This window comes from Orcinus orca, chromosome 12, assembly GCF_937001465.1.
Source record: "Orcinus orca chromosome 12, mOrcOrc1.1, whole genome shotgun sequence".
In the NCBI taxonomy this organism is placed as follows: Eukaryota; Metazoa; Chordata; class Mammalia; order Artiodactyla; family Delphinidae; genus Orcinus; species Orcinus orca.
Window position 1 is genome coordinate 80,035,493 of NC_064570.1, and position 26,431 is coordinate 80,061,923.

Here is a 26,431-nt window from a genome sequence, read left to right on the forward strand (position 1 = left end):
TTTTTGGGGGGGGGTTACACTCTAACAGGGGTCAGCAGAGAATGGAAATAGAATGAAAAGTGGCCACAGTTTTTAGTTTGAAGGTCCACGTTGGCTTTGCCATTTACTGGCTGTGAACCTGAATGATTCAAGTCATCAAGCCTTTTTCTACATCTATATCATGGAGGAAATAATCTTTCACAGGGATGCTGTGAGGATTAAGTGAAATAACAGGTACAAAGAGTCTAGGACACAGTAAGGAAGCCACAGCATTTTCTGTACAACATGACCGTCTCAGGAAAGGTTTTATGGAAGAAGCATTTGATAATGATAACAATGGGGGGGATGAATTAAACAATATGAGACAGATTTCTGTAGTATGTGACTTTGATATGCTGTGCGTATGAAATCTCCAGGGAGTGGCTTTAATTTGCAAAGTTTCCAAAATATGTTTGACTCACAGACTCTTAAATTGGCTGAACTTCATGCGGAACCAACTCCTCGGATCACATTTTTGGAAAAACTAGTTCAATGGAAAACTTCAAATAGACCTGATTTTGAATCCTTGCTCTGTTACATGTCAAATAAGACTTTCTTAGCATCTTTCCTCATCTGTGAAATGAGGATAATAATGTTCATATGATACAACTATTGTCAGGACATGGAGATAAAATTCCTTAAATAATTACCACTGTGCTTGGTACTCAATGAATGTTATTTTCCTTGTTTACGGGAAAGAGTAAATCCACAGGTTTTATTCTTAAAAGTCGTAAGTGAATATGATAGGTTGTATTCTGAAGATAAGATTTTACAAAATGATGAAACTACTAGCTTATCCTATTGTGCCTATCCTGTTATTTTACCTTCGAAAGTGGGATGTAACGGAAAGAAAAACAATATATTTAGTGATTCTGTTTAGCTTACTGGTGTGAATGTGTTAAAAGTACCCACACGTTGGGGGCCAGGCACACACCAGGTGCCTAATAAATATGAAAGCTTTGTTTTGTTTGTGTTTTATAGTTGTAGTCACCCCAACAGGACTATGAGAAAATTTTCTGAATCTGTAAAGAAATCACTCCTATTAAACTATTTGTCAGGACAACAAAGTAAGGCTGGACGCTTTCGAATTATAAAGAATTGAGCTGACTTTTTACAATAGTTAGGATTTTACATTATTTCTCCAGTTTGCAAACAGAACTAACATCCCTCATTTTTTCCTGTGGCATCGCACACAGGGCAGTAGTTATCACTAGCAGAGTTTAATGCATGTAAAAAGTAAGTTCTCATTCGGGCGATCACGTTCAATTCCTGAGCGGAAGCCCAGGTCCACACAGACACAATAAAGCTGCATCTGTGTTTGCGTCGCAGGTTTTCCAGGTACAGCTCTTTCCTTCTCTCTCCTATTTACTCTTTATGGCCATAATATTTGAAAGAGTTTATCTGTGTGTTGGTTCATTTGTCTCACCTAGTTATTCTTTACCTTCCATTAACTTCACATTGACAATAAATACACACAGACTGTATTCTTTGAGTAATCTGTAAAAGGACTTATTTGGGATATGAGATCCAAGATGTAATGAGATGAAAATAAAGTGCTAGGTTCTCAGCTCCAATTCAGACGACAATAACGTATCCCCTCTTCTTCTCATCTTTAAGGAGGCTTTATAACGTTACGTGTCACTATGGGAAATTTGGTAGTGTAGCATTTCTGACCTGGTGAGGGTATGAAGGGAGGGAGGGCTTAGAAGTTAACAGGTCATATATCTGCACTCTTTATCAAGAAGGAAACTGAAGCTCAGCTCTTAAAAATGAAGTGGTAAAGATCTTATTAAAAGCAAATAGAAAGAAAACAACAGTAGAACCAAAACATAAAAATAAAAGAAGGCTAAAACAAAGTGAACTTATAATCACAGAAACAGTAACACTGCCATGCACAGCGGATCAGACCTCTTGTGTCTAGATGTGTGTGTGTGTGTGTGTGGTGGGGCTCACAGCGAGGTTATAGAATTTTAATTGCAGAAATCGGTTCCTCGGTTTTGGAAATGTGTAAACACATTTACAGCCACAGAGGCTCAGCAGCCTCTGGATTTCAAATACTTTGATAGAAAAGCAGTCTGTCTGGATCAGAATTCAAATATATTTGGAACCTTTTCCACAACCTCCATATAAAACAAAACCAATTTGAACACTGGGGAAATTAATTTCACGTATTCGTAATAATACCGCTAAGGGGGAGACGGAAGCAGAGTAGAATGGAAAGAGTCATCACACACAGTTACCGTCACCAAATTCCTGTATTTACCTGGTGGTGTGTAGGCATTCTGCACTTCGTCCTCGTTTTGCTCTGGGAAGCATGAGAAGCTCACTGCACAGACAGGATGGGTGGTAGGTGAAACAGATAAGTTATGAGGCATTAAATGACATGGGTTATGCCAATGGTATGCCGATGACAACATGGAAAGGGAAGAAACCAGATTGTCTACACTAGCATATTTGCTTGAGAGGTTAAACAAAAATAAACATGACAGTACTTTTAAAATTTTCAACAATAAAGTACAAACATTATGGTCGAAGTCCTAGCTGTTGCTATTGTATTTCAAAGTGATTTCACAGAGTATCAAGGCAAAACTAAACTAAACTGAACCTTCCCCAAATAAGACATAGAAATCTGTTTCCAATTCTAGACACTTAGGTATTTTAACAACTTTTAAAAGCCCTATAAATCTGGCTTTTCTGATACTAATGGGAACCCTAAATTTTAAAATTTCTTTTTAGCAACTCAAAGCATGACAGTTTTCTTGGCTCTTACAGCCTGTAAAATGCAATATCACTTATTCTGTTTCTCCTTTACCAACTAAGAACATACTTGATTAGGAATGTTTTATCTTAAAACTGATACTTTTTCTACACTCAAATTAATTTCACTCTATTGAATGCCCTGGCCCAGAAGTCCTTCTTTTTCCCCCTCCTCACCTAAATTCATGGTGGCCCCAGTGAATGTCAACAAAGGGACCCTCACCTGACTCCACTCCACCTGAGCAGCGGGGACACCCTCCTCCGAGCAGTGCTCTGTCCCAGTAAGTACCACAACCTCATCTCCTGAAGGTCATGGCTCCATCAGGGTGACAGTTAGGGAGCTAAGAGGCTCTCCTTGAGTTCTGTCCTTGACTACACAGCAAAAATCAATCATTGTGTACCAACCTCATTCCCTACCCTTCCCTAAAAGTTTCTACACTTCAAAAAGCCAGAAGACACGATTCAACCAGCTGGGAATTCTAACAACCCAAAACAGATCGTGAGCTTGTGGTCAGGCCCATCTTACAGGAAGGGCGTTGGTCTGAGGAGAAAGTCCGCGGGCATGTAGAACCATGGAGTCATAACATCAAACAGATGCAGAACTAAGCCTAAGTACACATCCATAGAAGAAAGAATCCATTTCAATATTTTGCACTTTATAGACATTTTAGGTAACTACATTTTATGGGAAGTAGGTGTACTGAAATATATGACTGCTGAAGTTTTCACAGAAACTCTGCAATAGTAACTGTCTTTCAGATGGCCTGTACCCAAAAACTTTTTATTGCAGAAAAAACATAATTTTATCATTACATAAATAATATCCCAAAGACTGCAACCCACAAAAAATAAAATATTTGAAAATTGCTTATGTAGACTCCCTTCTATAATTTAGGTTAGTATCTAAGTCAACAACAAACTGTACATTTAAAACTGGCTAAACATAAATTCTGAATTTTTTTTAAATGCACCTTTTATGACAATATAATATTAGTCAAATATTTCCCAGAGTTGCATTTCTATTAGAATATCTTAAGAGTCGTTCCTTGGGAGAAGTTCAGTTTTGAATGATGAAATACTTTTCCTGTCTTTTGTACTATACCAAGATACCTATCATAGACGAAAACAGAGCAAAGAAGACATACAGTGTTGAGATCATAACGTGGACAAATACCTGTCTTGTTCTGATAGACACTGACTGTCCACATCTCCGGGTCTGTGACCAGCTGGGCTGCAGGACACATCGTGGTGTCTGGTTGGAGAACGTGACCTTCTTGTTGGATGAATTTCATCTAAACTCCTGAAATGATTGCAAACATTTACATGCATCACAATGTACCACCTTCCCCAAACAGGCTGACAGACTAACAGGAAAGAATGGACGGTAATTGGCAAATAACTGACACGGCTTGAAAAGTGCTGGCCTCATCGCCAAATACATGTTTTAAAGGTATTTATTCTCTACCATTGCTTTGCCTGTGCTGTATTTCTCTAACCTCCTTTGTTTACTTCCATCAAAAAAGGACCATGATTTTCATCTGCATACTTAGTGAAAATTTCAGAAGTGTATTTCAGGGTGAGATGAAATACAGCACGATGTAACTTCCATTTTATATGCTTTTCCAAACATTTAAAGTGCTTCAAAGAGACAATCCCAAATTTCTTAAAAATGCATTCTGCCTCAACCTCATCATTTGTGCCACTTCTCTGCACAGATCTAATTTATTACCATACAATTTCTCCCAACAGGAGAAAATTAACTAGCAAACAGAATACAAGACAGTTATTCAAAAACTGTGCTTGCAACATTCATTTCTTCCACTCCCTGGGAGATTACCTGAGATTAGAGAACAGAATGTTGCATAGGTTGGGTAATGAATAAAAAGGCATTTTGCCTACAAAGGACTCTGAAAAAAATAACTTGATTGACCAAACCATTATTTCATTTCTGTTAGAGTCTTGTGGCAGTTTGCACTGTATTATAATAAAGAGTACCGTCAAGGATGCTAAGCTCTTCTCGAAGCCTACCTCTGTAATGGCACATTTGGTAAACGGGAACGCGGCCTCCCCTGATCATCGCCACGATGAGGAGATACCGACCGTGATCGGTGATGCGTTGTTCTCTGCTGCTCTGGCACAGTTAATGTTGAAGGTTTGCTTTCTCTAGCACTAGACCTATAACCTACTGGCAAGAGTATACACAAACAACCAGTCAGTATTCTTCTATAGTGTCAGTGCTCATGTGGAGACATCAAATGATATGGAAAGCGGCCATTGACCTATGAAGATAAATGCCATGCAGTCGGTATTACCAGCCTTATCGACAAAACTACTAAGTATAGGTACAGAATGTAACATACACATGCATGAGGACCGGGTACAGTTTGGCTCAAAGGTTACCATGGAGATACTCATGACAAATAGGACAGCTGATGCCTCAGACGTCAGGATGAGTTGGGATTCTAGTTTATGGAATGAGTGAGTGACTTTTTTCGCAACACAAATCAAGCACTTGACAGTGAACTGTTACTCATATACAAGTCAATGCTTAGAAATTTAGTGTCTCTTCGAATGTTATTGGAATTTTTCTGCCAAAGGATAAATTATGTTAGATGGATTTCAGATGGCTTCACTAATAAGAAAATAAAGATGCTACCATACCAATTTTAATTGACAAAGAAGAGCAGCAGGGCTTCACTATAACAAACACTGATTGTGAATTTTGAGGACCACAGATAATACTGCAATTTTCAAATGAAAATAGGGTATGGGTGGAGCTGACTATGGCCATAATGCAGAACAAATCAACCCTCCGAAAGAAACAATTATCAAATCTACCCCAGACATCTGAAACTATTCCACAAATGTGTTAGTAACCTAACATAATTAAGTTAATACAGTTACTTAAAATTAAATTCTAAAAGTCATTCTCCCTTGAAACCAAAAGGTTTCTATGATCTCTGATTTAGTTAAGATACAACAGCAAACCATAGTAACAGTTTAATTAATGTTTTCACAGGGTTATTGTTGCTATTATTGGAAGGAAAATAAAAAATTCTGTGGCCAAAGGAAAAATAATGATATTTACAACTACATGAAACATACACAGCCATGAAAACATTAAGTCTAACAGGGTAGCTTGAACTGCTACTCATTTATTTACTTGACAACTCTCACATTATTTTTAAAATATGCCATGTAACATTATTATTAAAGGCAGACTAAATTCCCCAACAGTTTATTTGTTGTGATTGTATAATCTTTTGACTAAGCTTAGAATATACGGAAGGTCTTTAAACATTACATAAAGGCCAATTTGACAATATTGACACCAAAGAAGCTCAGCTATTTTGTTACTCTCTAAAAACATCGGTAAAGGACCAAATAATAGAAACATAAGTGGTATAATTTATAATTTCATTTTACGACAAAGATAAGAGCAATTCAGGTACTATTTTGAATTTCATGTAGAAAATTTCCTTGTTCAGACATACAAATATTAAGTCTAGAACGAAACCAACTAAATTTACATGTAGTGAATTTATTTCATAGTTCAATATTAAAAAATAATGGTGGCTGTTTTAAAGATAATTAATCCAAAGTCTGAATTACTTAAAACATTTTAAATTACAATTTGGTATCATTTGAAAACATCTGGTATCAATTATATTGTAATTATGGAAGGTCAGGATTGAATTGGGAACACCATTTCACCATTTCAGTGAATACTCAAGGTATATAAATGGAACTTTTCGATTTGGAATAATTAATGATTCTGAAGTAATTTTTAGAGACTTTAGGCATCTTCTGTAAAAGGGTATAATTCATTTTTTTCTTGGTTTCTTTGTATTTACATAGAGATTAATGTCTTTTTTATCCTACCCTAATATGCATTCATAGGCCTTTCCCTGCTTTTTATAATAATTCATTTTTTTATATTATGTTTAGTGTTGGCAACATGCACTCTGCCTTCAGAAAAAAGGTAAGAAGGAACTGCTGTGTTATGCTCATTTCAATGTTTCAGTTAGTTCAAAGTTATCGGGTTGTTTTTGTTGTTGTTTTTTCATTTTCTGAACTTGCAGTAATGGTCTGAAAGTTGAGGTTGCCAGACGCCTGGCCTCAGATGAGGGCATTCCGTGTGTGGTTATTTTTATTCTTCTTAAGCAGCTGAAATTACTTATTTTAAGTAACAATAAGGCTATGATAACCATAAAGGTAGTAAGACGTAGCCCTGGAGGTCTCAACTGCTTAGAGGTGGTAATACATCAAACGAGGACATAGAACCCTGTGGTCCTAGAGAAGCCAGGTATTAGGAAGTTCAAGGCCCAGCTGCGGTAGAACATCTAAATGACACTTTCCAGCTGCCTCAGCAAACGTAACCAGAAGCTTCATTGAGTGTGTTAAGCACACGTAGAACTACCTGGCATCCACGCGTGAACAAAGTTCTCTCTATACTGGACACTAGGAAATCTGTAATCAGCCTCTTAGAATATCTGGTAATGTATCAACACACTTGTTTCTTAACTTATCCCCTCACTTTATTTTAGCTTCTTGCCCTTATTTTACTATCTTTCCTCTTCACTTAAAATGTATTGTTTATTATATCTTTAGAAGCTACCATATATACATTTTGAATCACTGAAGGGCACCCCTAAAATATAAATAAATTCCATTATCTCCTTTATTAATTTATGAAGAAATCTCTGGAACATAAAATATTACTGATTGGCTTACGTAATTTATTAGTTATATTCTATTAAAAGTTTGCCTCGTTACATTTTAAATGCTAAATGAAAATGGATATCATTTGAAATGACAATTCAGACACTGCTTCTCTATGGTAAAAGGATAATCCCTGATATAAACATGTATAATCATATGTTTATATCAGGATGGAATATAGATATATCTAGAATTCAGTGTTCTTTGGTGGTTCCAAACACTAACTAACACCACTGCAGTCGGTCCTATACTTCCCATCTTGGCTGTTACCCATGTGGTCTCTCAGGGAAAAAAGAAGAAACTCATCGTTTTTGTAAGTATTTGTTGAATTAGCCGTTCACTCATTCATTCATTCATTCGCTATCCGGCCTCATCATAAAAATGTGAAATTTTAGGTGAATAGCCTGTGAGAACCACCCACAGAAGTAAATTCTATTCAGATGAGTAAGAAGTGACAACATTAAGATGAATTAACAGCCAAGATTCTTGTTAGAAAGGTTTGTTGACAAGACCCCTTTCCTACGAGGAATCGTCTGAATTCTATTTAAATATGCCAACGGGTACCATGGAGAACTACCTTCCCCCTTTCAATTCCATAAAGACAATATTCTATTAAACTCTGCGTGAAAGTTTCTGGGTAGAGTGTGCCTAATTATTCTGATCCTTTTATAAATCAACAAACTCAGAGAGCAAAACAGGAACTGTTATCCACAATGACCCACTATTATTTCAAACTCTCCCTGATGGTCTGATATCAAGGAGCAATATCTAAGTACACAGATATGCACAGAACCAGAATCATTGTTTTTAAGATATCTTCTACTTTCATACAGTGATCAAAGACAATATTTTCTCTGAGTTTCACAGAGCAAATGAAGCTTAATTTTAGGGAATTCTCCATAATTTTCTCCCAGTTTTAATGAAGTCGTATGTATCTCTCTAAATTGCGACCTCAGTCACTAGTCTTTGTAATGTCTACTGACTTTACCAAAACCATTGCCCTCAAATTAAGTGCATCCCCACCTGAGAAATTATGTAAATTAAGGGAACATCTGTCAATACTGTCCCAAAGAAATGTCTTTAAGAACTCCTATTTATAGGAGTTTTTCTTTAATGTCTAAAGATTTTTCTTTAATGTTCTTTAATGTCTAAAGATTTTCTCTTTAATGTCTTCTTATTTGAATATCTCCCCACTCTTCATTAGTAAATAAAGGGAACAGGATTAGTGCCAAGAAATTACATCTTCACTACTTGGTTTGACTCACTTTCTGACTAGACTCAGATGAGAAACATAGATTTGAACTGCACAGTGTCACAAAGACTTTACTAATTTATACAATGACAAAAAGACAATGACTTCAAACGAATATTGAATCTTTCTAAAGCATTTCCTTATTTTAAAACATACAGACACATTCTGCGTATAATCAGTGCTGAGCATTTCACAAAAGCGTTAAAAGCTAAGCCATGCCACATGCAGTTTTCAACCCTGCCATGCACCTGTCTCAGTGTATTCCATGGAAGGCTACATTATTTTCAGAAACGGAGGAAGCGAAGTCATAGACATACAGTATAAACACAGGAGAATGGAATTTTTATTACAGAATTAACTCTATCCTTTCAAAAGTCATATTTTCACTTCTGCTCAGAGCATTGTGAAATGATGATTTGAACTTCGTTAGCTTCTAAGGGGGACCCTGACTAATTTAAGTGGGGATGTTAAATGAGTATTTACTAGTCCACCTCAAACTTTCTTAATAATTTGGAAGACAAGTCACCATGGAATAGTATAATCCAGACTCCTCCGTGCTCTAAATCTCCAATATGGGACCCAAGGACGTCTGGAAGCTGGCAGCAAAGCAAGCACAGAAGCACAGTGAAGCCGGCCACGTTCCCCCACGCACCTGGAGGGACCACTCCAATGGCATCATCAACCTCATAGTCTGATATGTCACTGTCACTGATTCGCTGGGACCCTGCACGACAGGAAGGCAAACAGATACCTCTGTGTCTGCTCGGGTCAGGAAATGTGGAGGACATGGTCACATTTTTTTTTAAAGCTAATTACATTATTACTAAATACTTTCACTTTTGGTGAAGTAGAGTTGATTTACGATGTCTCAGGTGTACAGCAAAGTGATTCAGTTATACATATATGTACTACAAAGTTAATGCAGAGCTGATGTTTAAAAAAATATTCGTTATCCAAGGATAACATATTCTCAGCATCCTCATAATTACTGAAGACACATAGAAGGAAGAGGATTTCATAGAAGAGTATTTTGACTCTTCAAATTGTTTTTAATTAAGGTCTATAGCGAAGTGTATACTGTTTTCTACCCAGTTATGCGCCCTCCTCTGCAGTTCAGGGAGGATGGGGCTGAGCGGAAAGGTTCAAAGAGAACTTTCTTGGCTGGAACTCTACTGAGTTCATATTATTGAAAGGGCATCAGGGCCCTTTATAAAATATTTATGTTTAGCCCTCAAAATTAGCCATCATACTGCATGAAACATTAATTTTGAGGCAATGATTGATCAGAGAAGCACTAATATGAAGTATTTAATTATATGAGGAAAACAATTTGGTTCCAGATTACCAAAACGAGGCTTCTAAGTTTCATCTGTTCAATAAGAGATTTTGTCATTAATTCAAAAATTAATAAGTACAGAAAAAAAATGTGTTTTCCCCAATCACCAGATGAACAACAGCAAACACACTTTACAATGCTTTTGAAAACTTGTTTCTCACAAATAATAATACTAAAAATATCCAGGAATTATACTGTTATTAAGATGTTCTATGCAGCAACCCACCAATAATGACAAAAATTACCCCATCAGTCAACCAATGAACAGCTCCATCAGGACTGGGCAAAGAATTATATTTGAGAATTTTTAAGCTTTCAGCTGTGGAATTACTCCACTGTACTGTATATATTACTTTCATTGGGAAAATGCAGAAAATGGTTTTGCCAAGCCTCTTTATATAGATGACTGATTATTCAATATTTCGATCTCTAATGAACATTTGAAAAAACACCCTGAATGTTCATCTCGGATTCGATCATAACGACACAATTACTTCTGGTAACTGAAAAGAGCCTTAACCTACTTTGCAGCTTTTTGCTGGCGCTCTCCCCGTGGACGTGTCGCCGTGGCATGAAGGGTGATGGCTGAGGCAGAGGTAGTGAGGATTCATCATGAGTCTGAAGTTTATACCAATGAGGCTCATCATCTAGAAGCGCCGTCTCCAACTCTATGAGGATCTGAAAGGGCAGCTCTCAGGTTAGATCAAGCGCCGTTCCCCAAATATAATAAAAGCAGCCATAATAATGCACATCACAGAAGCCTCACGAGGTGTCTGACCCGGATCTTCACGACACTCCTCACCTCTCCAAGGAATTCACTCTCCTCTTCTTGCACCCTGGGCTGGTCCCACACGGTTATTTCCAACATCCGTTCTCTGAAATCTCTACGATGCACATGTGAATACACAAAAGTCTGGTTCCATTTTGGTTCTAGTACTTTCTTTACTGTTTTGGTTCGCCTTTTACTTTTATCACTGAAAAATAAGTATGTTTTGTCAATGAAAAAGCAAACGCAAGTATATGCTGCCACCTACTGTAGTTCCATGCAGCGCTGCTCTTGGGATGTTTACTCTCTTTCATTCATAACTTTTAATATACAAGTCTGAAAAGACTATAGAGTTTAATAAGATTCTAGTTTTAACTACAATGTAGGCAGTAGTTACGATTATAGAAATTACAGAAACGCATACACAAAGGTACATTCTAAATGATGTGGCTGTCAAAGACTAATAGATGTGGAAACAAGGTAATGGACAATTTTAAAATTGGCAGATTATTTTAAAGAAACACAAGGCTTGAGGGAATTTCTTTTAGGGATAATATAGTTTATTCCCTCATAGAGAAGTATCTATTACATTTTAAAGCTATAACACAGGTGTATGCATATGTGCAAATTCATCAAAATATATAAAGTATGTGGAATTTTTGGTATGTCAATTCTACCTCGATAAAGCTTTAAAACATATACGAAACTGTATCCCGAGAGAGGAAATTCTACTTTTTTCTAATTAGCAAAGATTTTTGCATACTTTTTCTAAAATTATTCCATACCTTCTATCTGGAAGAAAATACATTTTTACATAGGGATTCCTGGGACGCCCATCTACTCTTGGGGGTAGATCTGTTGCTTGCAGAACATTTACAATCAGCTGGTGGCCCACTTTGTCATACCACAGCTTCACCTAAGAGCAATGGAGAAAGAAATTAGCATTTGTAAAAATCATGAGGCATTATAATTTCACAAAAAATACTAAAATTATTTTTGAAGAAGGAAATTTCAAATTGCAAAATACAACTGAATTATAGATATTATTTCTGCAAAGAATACCAACTTGAAAGCATAACCATTTTAGAACTTGGCTTTTCACGCATTTTAAGTGTGACTTACAAGAGGCGGGCCTGAAGTGTTGATTTATAGTCTCTTATATCATGCGATGGAATAAAACTAATGATAAAATTTTTAGAAAAGACTAAGGGAAGAGGGGGGGATATTGAAATAATTGTCCTTGTTTTTAAATGCTAAATGCAAGTGTTTGGTGATTATACGTATCTTAAGAATGATTATAGCATGACTAAATGCATTCTGCAGTGCCAACTGTAGTTGAAATAAAATGTTTGATGTTGGGAAGAATATATGCAGGTAACTTGGAAGACATCAGGAAACGCATTTGCTGTATGCCTCTGTACACCAGGTACTGCTGTTTTCTGGTATTTTTTTCTTATTTAATTTTTATAATTAACCTATTACAGATAACTTTTCATGAGAGAAGTGGAAAGGAGCAAAGGAAGGTACAATGCGTAAATGCCTTTAAACCAAGCGAAGGCCAAATGGTATTTCTCCTAAGATACAAGATACCTCAATAACAAAATCCAGGAACATGGTACACTGAAATATTACCTGCAAACTCCTAATGCAGTCAGTGCAGTATTTGTGCTGGCAGGGGACAATGTTAACTTTAATTTTTTTTTTTAATTTAGAAGTTAGTTTTGGGCTTATGGTTAAATAAGAATTATGATCATGCGTTGTTTAATAGGTATAGATCAGAATACATTTAAGAGTCATTAGAACAAAATAAGCTAATTTAACATGGGAGTAGTAAGGGGCAGGTTAAGAATTCAAACCCGGATCTGTATCAATCCATACCTCTGTTCCTAATTAATACCAGAGGTGTGTTGTTCATAAACCTGAAATAGGTGGAGTGTATGAGAGATTCCCACACACACACTGAAATAAAAAAGACGGCAGGGCAGATAAAATAGCACAGGGACTAGATAAAGATCTTTAACCTACTAAAAACAGAAGCTAAAACCAGGAAGCGTTTCAAAAATCACAGCAAACTTACAGTTATCTTCTTTGTTTAATTAAAACTAAGAGAAGAGCAGCAAAAACAGACTATAGAAATTCACACATTACCGAAGTAGCACATGATCAACTATTTATAGAACAATGTGAAGCAAGATTTTCTTTTAGTTATTAATACAAATGTCCCGTGTTCTACCATAATCTGAAGAAATGTAGCTTTTCCTAATAACTAGCCATGTTTTCTTTACTCCAGCTTTTCCCAGATCACATATAAAACAACAGTGAAGAAAACTGTAGCTTTTTCACACTAGTATCAGCAACCAAAGTTTCATCAAATGTCTTAAGAAGTTAAAAAAATATCTTAAATTTAAGTTTCTCAGGATCCAGACTCAAGAGGTTGTTAAGTAAACAGCACATGACTCTCTAGGTTTATTACATCTAACCAACTACTTACCTTAGAAACTTTTATACAGCACACAAAAAATAACTGATACTTTATTATTTCATGTTATCACTTATCACTTACTGTTCAGAACATCTGGCACACTGTAGGCATTCAATAAATATTTCCAGATATATGAGTAAAAGAACAATCTAATAATAAATTAATGAAAACTGATGAAGTAGATTATGCTGTTAAATGATTCTGACCGTATCACAGCCTTCAAAGAAAGCCACACATTTTAAAGACAGACTCAGAACAGGGAGCTTATACTAATGGTCTCCAACATGTACCAAAGACACATACAGAAAGTTGTCCTGGTAAGACTTGTGGCGCATCTTTGAGAGCTCCAGGGCTTGTTGGAGAAATTACAGAAATGGAAGGCCTTTCCATCTTCTGAGATTCAAAGGAACTAGAACCTAAAATGAGAAAAAAAAATCAAGTACTTTTTAGTAACATATTTGTAACCTATGTGTGGAGAATACATATTTTTCACAAAATGTTAAATGCATCTGTTACTGGTATAAAACCATAATTCAATGGCGTCCATAAGAGTAGGACCTACTATCAGTGGGATAGTCCTAGAAAGTTATCATCGTGCTTTCTTTGGTTAATTGTCTATTTTAAAGGTATTTAAAGTGATATAATCAAATACTGTATTTATTTGCTCCACTCTGTAAGTACTGACTTTCTGCGTTTCTAGAGGGTATTGGCCTGTGTATGTTCTCGTACAGCCTCGCATACAGTTAAAGGTTTCATGCTATCAGTGATAAGAAAGATGGTACCCGTTGTGTTAATTATCTTAGGATCATCTACTATGAACTGTCCTCACTGAAATTAAAATGAATGCACATATCATATAATTTATGAGCTGCGTCTAAGCCTAGATAGAATTCATCACTGTTTTAAAATACGATTTACACCTCTTTTGATTTTGATCTTACAGATCAATCTCCTGTCTGAGGATGCTGTCTAGTGATTCATGCGTGGAGGAGGGAGGCTGGCTCCCCACTCAGCCCCTCAGTGAGGCTCTTCTCCCCCGTTTTAAATGAAAGTCCTCTCTTCCCGGGTCACTGATAAAGTGTCCACAACCAGCAATATGGATGTCTGCAGAATGCTATTACTCCAGCAAGTATAACCTTGAACCTACAGCTATTCAAAACTTAGCTTTATTGAGAAAACACTATTTATGGACCATTTCCCAAGAGTATGTCATCCACATTTTTTTCCATACATGCAACTTACGTTTAAATTAAATCAGCGTCATTCTGTACCTTCTGAAGACTTTTAACTAGACGAAACAGTGCTATAAAATTCTTTATTACTATATCTTTTCTATGAAGTATTCTTAGGATAATTTTCTTCTTCGGTCTCAGTACAATGACACTGTTGCTTCTAATAGTATGTTTCTAATATACCAGTTTTTTTCCTTTTAAATAACATCAACACTATAAATTATGCAATTGGTTCCATTTCCCTCTTTATATTAGAAAACTCAAAACCAAATCTGGTCTCCTGTCTAGCAGTTATGCAGAATATGATGCTATGCATTTGATTTACTAACCTAATCTCCACTTCCTTGTTTATCCCATCCATATATTTTCTACCTTCTTATAACCATCACTTGTTTTCCCCTTAAATCACCTTGTATTTTCTATTCCTATAAGCTGGGTTACATAATAAGCAAGCCCAAGTATAATTAATTTAACTCCCATCCAATGCAAGGTAAACATTTGAGTTACTTCCACATTTTTTTTGAGGTACACGGGCCTGTCACTGTTGTGGTCTCTCCCGTTGCGGAGCACAGGCTCCGGACGCGCAGGCTCAGCGGCCATGGCTCACGGGCCCAGCCGCTCCGCGGCACGTGGGATCTTCCTGGACCGGGGCACGAACCTGCGTCCCCTGCATCGGCAGGCGGACTCTCAACCACTGCGCCACCAGGGAGGCCCCATCATCTTCTTTTATCTGGAGTCCCTTTAATGCCCATGTAGATAACTCAACCCTCTAGCCACAGTCCCTTGGCCCTTTATTTCCACTGAAATCCCCCTCTACTCCACCCACTCACTTCCATGATCATATCTGACACCGTTAGGTTGTATTAGAATTATTTATGTGCCTGCTTCCTTCACTGTTCATGACACTGAGCCAATTTCCAATCAACCTGAATAATCCAGTATCACAATGCATTTTCATGTACAGCAAATAGAACTGTTAGTATATTAATTTTGCTCTGTGCATCCTGACTGCTATGATGCAGAAGGTTATTGCCAATAAAGACTTTTGAACTTTTGATAGACACCCCCCCACACACACACACACACAAAGAGCAGAAAGAGAAAAATCTTAAAGCAGAACTCCTTTGGGTTTCCCATGACTGCCATGATTGCCAACTCATTTACATCAAATAACTAAAGGAGACAGTAAATCTTATACTCACTGGACTCCAGTGGAGGATGGGAGCTCTCAGGAATCCGTGGAATGTCACTAAAAGAAACAGGGTATGGTGAAAATCCCATTAGTTTAGCCACCCTGTCTGAGGCAATCACAGCCACACTTTATCTCAGTGGTGTGGAAAACCCTTTTGGGTCTTTACAGGTGTGGAAATGGACGGGAGTTACCATAAAGGCAATTTCTAATGTGCATGAATGTCAAACACCACACACAAAAAAAAAACTGCAGGAAAAATAAGTTTTTATACATTTAATAGCAAAACACTTTAACATGACAACAATCAGAATAATATTGTGGCTAAAATCACCACAATATTTTTACTACCAAAACAGCAGGTTTTGGAAATAAAAAATGTCAAAGGCAATATTTTATTTCAATTCTAGAAAATCAAAATGACACATATTTTACAAATCAGTAATATGCTCTACAAACACATCTGAAAGAGTTTACTGAATGAAAGGGAGGGAAACATCTCTTGATAATAAAATAATATGGTGAATATCATGGGCAAAGTTAAAAAATGAAAAGGATGGATTGCTTTAGAAATTAAAAATGGTTCAAGCTTGCAACAGAAAAGCCAAAATATTTTATATATGTGTATATATAATTAATATACACATATATAACCCTATACAGAGATTCATATTTCTATGCTGAAGTTAGCTAAATATATGGCCATTTACTAGATGATTAGAAAGTGACTTGTGAGAACACCCACTCCTGACACACTCACAAATTGTTCTGAATAAATATTTAATATGACCTCAGCTTCACCCATTATCCACTGTGGGCTTAGAACCCTAGACCAGCTTAGTTTGGAAATTATACTGTAGTAAACTATTTAACCTCTGTTTTCCAAGATATTTTAGTATCAATGTAAGGAGATTAACAATATGCAAATATTAACAGACAAATTAAAGCAGACTGGAGTTAGCTAGTCCCAATAAAATTATCAGAATACTATTTAAGAATTTCTAACCACTTACCTTGTGAACTAACTTCACTTTGCACTTTTGGGGAGAATTGAAACAAAACTCATTTTCTGTTTGATGATTTTCCTGACTCTTCATTTTCACTTTTTTGTGCAAAGTAATTCTCCTAATCACCTACAATTTATACTTCTTACAAATGACAATTCATCCTGTGTTGTGTATTTTATAAATATGTTTTATTATATATTTATGTACAACTAATAATTCGTATGAAATATATATTTTATGTAATAATTAGACTAATTTTCAATATCTAAGACACAAGAAACCAACTATTTATCTTCTGCTACCTTCTCCTGAATTCATCGAGGCAAATAAAATTCAATTCTTAAAAATCTAGAAACGATATTTTTTGGATAGTACAACTTCTTTGAAAATCAGCCTCAAAGTCAGTTATGAAAATTAAATTTGGAGCTCCAAAACCAGACACAAGCTTTGAATTTTATGTGTCTGTGAAAGAAGAATTGTGGAGAAGTCGTAAAAAATTTTTTTAAGTGATTTTGAATTAAAATATATTTAATGTTAATTGCTTCAGTAATATTCTAATGTATAAATGTCCACTTGACATTTACACAAACCTTCTTATATTGTTCTGCTCACACACAAGGTGGTAAAATAGTTTTAATAACAATTATAAGCATAAAGGTAGGTTGGCAAAAGTGGGCGGTACCTCAGGACGGCTGATGTCTGTTGGACCATGCAGGTCAATGAGCATGTAAATTACATTTGGAATGCTTCTTGGAATCTCTATCCCACAAAACTATGACTAGATATCTGCTTTCTGCTTTAAATTAATTACACAACTACATTAAACAATTATTAAATATAGCTAGAATTATTCTTCCACGATTCTAATCATTTCCCTATTAACTGGAAAGTTGATGCCAGATTGATTTTTATTTAAATATAAGCTTCATATTCCCATATTCCTCTGAATTCCACAATCCAAGACAGTTGAGGTGTGGCTATGCAAATAATACTTTTAAAATTAATTTTGCACAACACTAAATATAATGAAAGTGTTATTCCAGTCCACTTTAATTGTCTGTTAGTTCTTTTATTTTTAAGTCATCATGAATCAATGGCGTTTTAGCTGATTACTTTTAAAACCACTATATATTTGAAAGTATTTGGCAATGTGCACAATGGTTGATTTTAAATTTTGTTTTTTATACTTTTGATTCATTTTCCAATTTACTTACCTCTTTTCCAGCCTCATATTTACCTCAGCACTAAAACACGTCATGTAAAACTAGCATAAATTATATAGTGTCACTATTTTTAATAAATCTGCATGGAAATGTACAATACTTCTGCAAATGCCTTCAATATTTACTCTTAATAATCACCACTTAAAATTGGTTATAAGTTTGCCTTTATTTTAGAGTTTTGTATATATATTTTTCTTTGGAATATATGATCATACAGTTTCAGTTCTTTGAGAATTAGGATAATTATATTTCCTGGTATGTTTTGCATTGACATATATCCATGAGAACAACAAAAATTTAAGGTTACTAACTCTTCCAGCATAAAAAGTCTTGAATTAATGGCTCTATAATATTTTAGAGAATACAAAAAAGGGAATAATTTCCAAAAATATACTCAAACGTTAAGCCAACTATAATGAGACAGTTCAAAATGCCTTCCAAAAAATTACAGACAGGCAAAATGAATGTTCTGGACTCTGTGGACTTGTTATGAGAATCTACCAATATGGGAACTCTATACACAGACAGAGAAAATATCCCATTGGCTGTAGATAATTAAATTATGCTGAATACTGGAGTTTCAAAAATATCATACCAATTATGGCCAATTAAAATGTTTAAATATTTCAAACTTGCTTGATTTTAAATAAAATCTGGAACTACCCATGGGTAAAGATATAGAAAAAATATTCCATTCTTAGTAGAATAATAAAAAGTGCATGTAGACGTATGAAATGATTACTATTTTAAATATCACAAGAAGATGAGTTTGTTAGTGACTCCCTTTAAGGAAATACTATACTAGTTTAGAATTAATAAAAATAAATAGTTCTACCATTAAAATAAAATATTTTTACTTTATAGTCCACTTCTGAAAAATACAGATCAATACTTTTTGATACTAAAATTGTTAAATTCTGGAGCTCCTAAAATGTAGTGAAGAAAATTCAGTATTCAAGTTTAAAAATTAAGAGATTTAAAAATTCTAAAATGTATGCCCATATTTGAAGAAAAAACTATCCATGTTAACATGTACTGTATGAATGTATAAACTTCTTTTAAAAACCCTGCTAATACATGTAATTTACTAGACTTAAGAAGTAAGTTTTTTTAGCCTTACCCAATAGGCCTTGAAACAATAATTTCAACTTGAGGTTCTGATTTTGATTCTAAAATAATGTTGTAAACTTCTTCATTTGTAGCTCCCGGCAGGGGTTTACCATTCCATTCTAGAACTTCATCCCCTTGAATTTAAAAAAAAGGGTATTTTTTTACCTTATATATTCTGTTTATTTTTATCTTTTCTTGTTTTTTTTTTAACAAAGAAATGCAAAACATATACAAATAATTTAATTGTCTAGGCTCTGCTCTTGAAAGCAAATTGATTGCCATATAATGGCAGCTAAATGTTTCTTCTAGACACTTTTTTTCTTCTTCTTTTTTTTTCTTTTTCTTTTTCTTTCCCCAGTAGAATATTACTGGTCACTGGAAACAGCACAATACAATCTACCTTTATCTTTTGAGAAATACCAGAAATCATATAAAAATCATCTCATGCTATGGGATGGAATTAGCACAGCTCATTTGGAAACATTAAAAAATAATAATTAGCAGCATGCCCTCCATATAATAAATGTAGGCGGCTCTATACATGAAAGATTATTAAACGCTGCATAAATCCTGCTTTACTTTTAGTAGAAACAGCAGTTAACATTTGTTAGCATGAATTTTCCAACTGTAAGTCATGTTCCATTGCCTTCTCCAGATGCACAACAGAATAAAAATGCATGAAAGGATTTGAATTCATACCCAGAGGGTAACGCAAGGAGCTATATGGCAAGTTACAAAGCAAGCAGATGTAAAACTGTTGCATGACAGTTAACCCACTTCCAGATGTTCATAACACACACGTTCTATACATAATACATATTGTGAGCATTAAAGTAAAATTAGAAAATACGTTTAAAGTAATAAAACTATAGTGCTTATTAGGTTGTTAGATAACTGAAGAGTCATCAAGGAGAGTGCTACGATGTGAAAATACACAATGCAAACAACCTGTTATGTTAACTAGAGTTTTCACCAAAGACCATGTGGGAAAAATTATTTATTTTCATAAATATTTAGAGCAGTTTTAGGTCTCAAATGCCTCCGCCCAGTATCCTTCAAGTGACAACGGAGGCTCAGCTGAAATATCCCAGCCTCAGTGATACTTTGGAGTGTCTTAGTTTTTTTGTTTATGTTTCTGCTTATTTTGTTGTTCTCAGTGCCTATAACACTTTAGTAGCAAAGGAAATGTGTGGCAAACTAATGGATCAATATCATCATTGTACGTTTTAAAGCTAACGATAAATATGGAATTGTTTCGTTTTTAGCTATGCCTTTAAAAAAAAGTAGAAAAGTTTTGTTTTCCTAGGGTTATTTAAAGTAATCCCCCCCCTCAAGTGTTTGCTTACTCAGAAGTAAAAAAGCAAATATTTGAAAAGCATATAATGCTGCTTTGGTATGAGAAAAGAGTATGGTTAGTACCAGTAGTTAAATCACTTCTGATCGTTTGATCTAAGATGTTACCTAGCAGTTTTTCAAAAAGGCAACAAATACCCTTCACTATATTAAAAAATAATAATACATATTTAAAATATATTTGCAGTCTTTTAAATTTATTGACCAAGAAAAGAAATAAAGTTTACAGCACGTGAATGTATACATGTATGTGTGTGTACGAAAATATATTTTCTAAAACAATACTTACCCTGATATTTTCTATTCTACCATGTTCTTTTTGTTTTTCTAAATAATGGATGCAACCCATTACATCAACTTTGCTACCCAGTAATGTGCTGCAATGAACATTTTGCAAAAGCACTGCACTATAAAATTCTTCTATTTATAGCCAGCAACCTGGAAGCATAACTTCCAATATCAAATTAACTTAATGCATGTATTTAATTATTTACAAATCAAGAACTCCTAAACTAGACGGTGATTTCCTTAACAATATTTATGTATATCTGAGTCCTCTTTTCAGGCAGGGATGTAGATTATAAGGATACAAAGATAAAAGAGACTTTCTCCTGTCCTTAAATTTGGTGGAGGAGAAATACAGAAATGAATACCTTTAATCAAATGTTACAGGCAATGATAGGAATTCATCTGAGGAACAGAAGGAATGCCAGGGAGGAAGTTATTAGTTACTGCTCAGGGGAGATGTCAGGAAACCCTTGAGAACTAAAGCAACTTTACGTGGGCTTTGAAGGATGGTGAGGACTTCAACAGGCAGATCACAAGAGCAGCAAAGCCCACGGACACGAGAGGCACTGGCCAGGTCCTGGAGGTGGAAACAGCTGCCTGGGTGGACCACCATGGCTGGGGATGAGACGACTGGTAAGGAGGTGGCTGGAAGTTGGGGGTAAACTACAGAGCTTTGACCTGAGCAGATGGTGCCTGAGAGACACTGAGGGGTCTTAATAAGGAGAGTGTCAGTGCCAAGTTTGTGGTTTGATCATTACGTCAAGCAGTGGAGCAGGGCACAGACTTAGGGGAACAGCAGTAGAAAAAGCTACAGCAAGACTGCAAATGCTAAGGTCAATTCGTGGGCTGCAAAGGTCACGCTAATAAAAAACAAACAAACTGTACTTTTAAAGGTCAATGCAGTTTATATGCAAACAGAAGGAAAGTAGTTCCTAAATAATAATGTAAATCAAACAGGATATATTATCTAATTTTTAAAAATATGTTTTTCAGTTACATCAATTGCTTCAAGTGAAAAGTACACTTATATGTTTTATAGTTATTTAAATGGAGCTTCTGACATTTTAAAGTTTCTCAGACTCTAGGCACATAAGGGTGTTAAGTGAAAATCACTACGAGGGATATATAATATAGAAAAACCCCTTCACTGACTTTCTTAAGAAATTGTCTATTAAAACACAAAGAAAAAACCCAAAAGATATCATGTTTATAATCTGATCTGCAAGTTCAGATTTCTGTAGCTAAAGGTATTTTACACTTGAGTAGGCAACAAGGGACTCATACTTTTCAAGGCTTCTTTTCAAGTCATTAAACAAGCAAAGACTCAGGTTATTGACACAGTCACTCCTGATTGAGTTGTTTTCTTATGGAATCATAAATAGTCCCCGATAAGAAACAATAGTGTACAGTACACATCTTCAAAGCTGTGTCTATAGCAGATGGAGAAAAATCCCTCATTTGTTTTTTCTCCACGTATGATACCTGGAGAGCATGTCTCTATCAAAGAAAAAAATCTAAATGATTTTGAACTGATATCCTGATAACTACAACAAAAATGTCCTTAACAGTCATAGAATATTTTAATAAAGGTCTCAATAATTATAACCTTATGGTATAAAAACTGAAAACACAGTCGAAATAGAAACGTTCTCTTTCCATGTGCTACAGGTTATTAATCCTCACTTCGACAGGTCAGCCTACTCTGTTTTCTCTGTAACTGTCTGGCAAATGGGTGAGCAGACACTCTCACCAAAAGATTTCTACTAAACTCTGAAGTACAGCAAACTGGAGACAATATGTTAATATGATTTTTACTAAAATGAAAAAAACCAGTTTATTGAAAATAAATTTTAAAGTATGTTGCTACTAAGTATGGTATGTTTCAATATATTAAATGATTTTATTATGTCATATTAAGGTTACAAAGTAACATAATGTAAATTTCCAAATACCAAGAAGTAGCACATCTGCATGAATACAATCTAGGTCACATTTAAATTAACAAATAATATATTACATAATCTGTGTAAGGAATGTGATTATGATTACATTTTATTAAAATCACTGGTACTGAATAAGTGTTTGGGGACCACTATGAAGAACTTTAATAATTACTATGGCTTATAAAATAAAGGACTAAATAGTGATGTTATCTTTTGCACAGGCTAAACTGTTTTGGATTTTTGTAGCAACATTAGGAAGCCATCTACGAAAATTAGTAATCCTTCAGCATTTTGTGTCTATGTATTTTTACGTAAATAATAAGATTCCTACTCATTTTCTCCAAACTGCCATTGAGGTATAGTTACCTATTTTTGCAGTTAGTTAAGTATCCGTATCAGGAAACAAATCTGTATGCATGCATTAAAATTAGTTATTTACTTATGCATAACTTACCCAAAGTTGAAAACCACCATACACAGAGCACACATTACTTAACTGTTTAAAAGTGAAACTTTACCTGCTCTCAAGTGTCCAACTACATCTGCGAGGCTACCCTTCTTTACTTTGGTGATGAAAGCACCGAGGCGTCCTATGTCAGTCATTTTCCCTCCAACAACCTGGGTAATTATAAATTTGTAAGTTCCCAAGACTCACACTGAGACATACGTTTCTTTGTTTGAGGAATTAATCCTACAGCTTTTGTGAGGTGTTTAGGATGGGTTGCAGGAACACAAATGAAGTGCAATCCATTTGTGGTCAAAGGAGCCTGCACCAGGGACAACGCACTCCCAAAAGACGAGGTCTCCCCCTCTCACCATCAGACAGCAGGTGTTTGACACAGTTGACTAACTGGGATGTATTTTTTCTTTACCCTCTAAACTCACTTGAATTTCTACACTCAGATCATGTCCCATTGTGACGTGAGATGTTGATCTCTTTTGTACATTTTTAGTAGAATGTAGGTCTAAGACAAAGACTGGGGATTTAAACTAAGAACAGGTCTCTTTGGGGAAGCAGTTCACCGTGGTCCAGAGTAATAGCCTAAGTTGATCTCAGCTCCTGACCACCCGAATGACCTCCTCATCTGAAATATCAATACATATAGGATCCAGTCGAACTCTCCAAGTCTGAGTTATATCACTGAATAATTAACACGCTCACCTGGATTTTCCTCCGTAACTAAAATTAAACACATCGGAAAGTTTCTAAGTTTAATTTCTCCCAATGCAGGGGCTCAATGTGTATAATTAAAAATGGGAGGGATAATGTCAAAAGTTGAGGTTGATCCATATTCTTAGGGTCACGCCCAATAGTGGAAGTGATCAGAATTATTTCATAGCAGGAGAAACTAATGATAATAATTAATAAGGTGACGTTAACTGAATAACAAATGTTTAGTTGGATAAATAGTTGATGGTTTTGAAGAGGTTAAACTATCATCCAACTATAATACAATCTGTTGGTAAATAATAATTTTAAAGCAACATCTTTTTTTTTGGTACATGGGCCTCTCACTGTTGTGGATTCTCCCGTTGCGGAGCACAGGCTCCGGACGCGCAGGCTCAGCGGCCATGGCTCACGGGCCCAGCCGCTCCGCGGCATGTGGGATCCTGCTGGACCGGGGCATGAACCTGTGTCCCCTGCATTGGCAGGCGGACCCTCAACCACTGCGCCACCAGGGAAGCCCTCTGCAACATCTTTAAATGTTTCTTTAAGTTTACGGAAGCAAATGAAACCATGTGACAACACTCGTACACATGCACACACATAATAAAACAAAATGTATATATATGTTTTTTCTTACCGAAATTACATCTTTGTAATTTATTAGTTTTTTAAAGATTATATCTGTTAGAAGTCAGGTAATATTTGTAAAAGATACATTTTACTCTTTTGGTATTACCATAAACTGTATTGCACTTAGGAAACAATCTCTTTAATAATGTTTGGTGTTGTTTGTCAGGATATAATAAAATTATAATGTCCACATTATTTAACTTTACTACTTTCCATTAAAACCATTTTAATGTAAAAATTGTCCTTGAACTTTATATTCAGAGAAAAATTATTTCATTTTCCTGTATTTTATTGCGGCTTCCTAAGACATCTGTATGCCATTTTAGCAAATGATTCTAAACTATTACCCCAATAAAAGTACTGAATATACCATAAGACATCAATATATTAACAAGGTATATTCACTAGATGAACTTTATTTTGAAGAGGAGGAGAAGATACTTAAAAATCATTGTCAGCAACTTTGCTGAATGTAGTCCACACTGTAATTCAGCCTTTAAGAACATCATAAACCAGCATACTTACTTTCAGACCCAGTAATGCACCTGATTCTTTGGGCATGGTTGTTCTCTTGTTAAGAATAACGCGTCCAATTAATCGGTCCCCCTCTTTAGATGGCTGCCACGTTACAGGATGCTATTAAAACATGAACAAAGTTACAAAAGATAAACCTGCTGTTTTCTTTCCTACAGACACATAATTATTGGTTGTAGCATGGTGCGATTTCCTCATTTAAGGACACTCTGAGGGAATTCTTTATTCTGGTGGGCTCTATCCTTGACTCATAACAATTTTCTTTTAGTGCTATATTTTATTTGCAATAGGTACTTACTATACTAAATTGTTCTAAAAGTAGTCAGTAACTAAGTACATCTCTAAACTATGGTTCTGAAATGAAATGAATTGAAATTTTAAAATATATCTGCTTACCTAAATCAAATCGATTCTATATTTTGAGTTGTTAATGTTGACATCATTAACCAAATAATATCTCATCTACCTACAGCCGTTATTTAACACTTGCTGTTAGTTACTTTAAAATTGGTTATTATTCAGTGATACTGTTTTTTTCTTCAAAACTGTACTGTCAAATGAAATCAATACTTTCATAAAATGTAAAATGGAGCAGAGTAAGATTCCTATCTATCATGTATCAGCAAAGGATAACGAACAGCACACACAGTCCCTGAATTCCCAACTCTCCCTCCCAGAATGCTTACTGAGCTAATAGGTGATGTTTCCCGGCTATGCCACGTGGCGGGATCCAGCCAGTAATAATCCAAGTCACCTGCATAGTAGGAAGAGAATGAAAAGTGTAACGGCTTTCACGTGGAGAAGGAACACTTTACACGCAACTTCTTCAATCTGTAAAGTAAAGGGTTATGAATATCGTAATCGCGAGTGTGTACATCTCAGGATGATACACACCTGCACTGCACAGCCTGTGACCCGGACGCCCGGAATGAATGTGTGCCACAGATGCACGTCATACGAGGGGAGGGTTATCTTTTACTCTCGGTCCAGAAACACATAAAAAGTACAGACAGATCTAGGTTATTCCACCTCCCTCCCCTCAGAGGACTACCCATGCCAAGGCACAGACTGTCATTAGTGATGTTGGTTAGAACTGTATTCACTGAACTATTAAAATTTAGTGCCTCCTCTTCAACTCTTGTGAACTTCATCATATCTTTCAAACTTATTCTCTGGTCTCTACAACTGGGCACACATTTTTTTAGGACATGGTGTTGAAAGTTAAATGTCCAGAATAACGTTCGGCAAAAGAGTACATACAAATGACAAAGTATTCACTTTTACTTAAGTCATAAAAAAGACTTTAAAAAATCCTAACTTTGTAAACATGAACTTATGAACCTTTAGTTTGATGTTTTTGGCTTCAAAATATAATGTGAAAGAAAGTGTTTGAGAAAAAAAAAGAGAAAAAAAATTAATGG

At 35.5% G+C, this 26,431-nt stretch overlaps 1 protein-coding gene across 50 annotated transcripts in view; it reads right to left on the minus strand.

Annotated features, from left to right (window-relative positions):
• Positions 1–26,431, minus strand: part of RIMS1 (regulating synaptic membrane exocytosis 1) — a 473,493-nt gene that overhangs the window by 143,059 nt on the left and 304,003 nt on the right. For 24 of the 50 annotated variants that reach the window (XM_049695398.1, XM_049695400.1, XM_049695402.1 and 21 more), the window contains 13 exons: positions 25,697–25,764; positions 25,002–25,112; positions 23,197–23,296; positions 19,105–19,228; positions 15,768–15,814; positions 13,637–13,749; positions 11,637–11,767; positions 10,888–11,059; positions 10,610–10,763; positions 9,402–9,473; positions 4,804–4,960; positions 3,950–4,075; positions 2,282–2,344 (listed from right to left, as the gene is read on the minus strand). In XM_049695398.1, coding sequence (XP_049551355.1) covers positions 2,282–2,344; positions 3,950–4,075; positions 4,804–4,960; positions 9,402–9,473; positions 10,610–10,763; positions 10,888–11,059; positions 11,637–11,767; positions 13,637–13,749; positions 15,768–15,814; positions 19,105–19,228; positions 23,197–23,296; positions 25,002–25,112; positions 25,697–25,764 — 1,438 coding nt within the window. The remainder of the gene's footprint in view (positions 1–2,281; positions 2,345–3,949; positions 4,076–4,803; positions 4,961–9,401; positions 9,474–10,609; positions 10,764–10,887; positions 11,060–11,636; positions 11,768–13,636; positions 13,750–15,767; positions 15,815–19,104; positions 19,229–23,196; positions 23,297–25,001; positions 25,113–25,696; positions 25,765–26,431) is intronic. The other 26 variants (XM_049695397.1, XM_049695412.1, XM_049695410.1 and 23 more) reach the window with 3 other exon arrangements.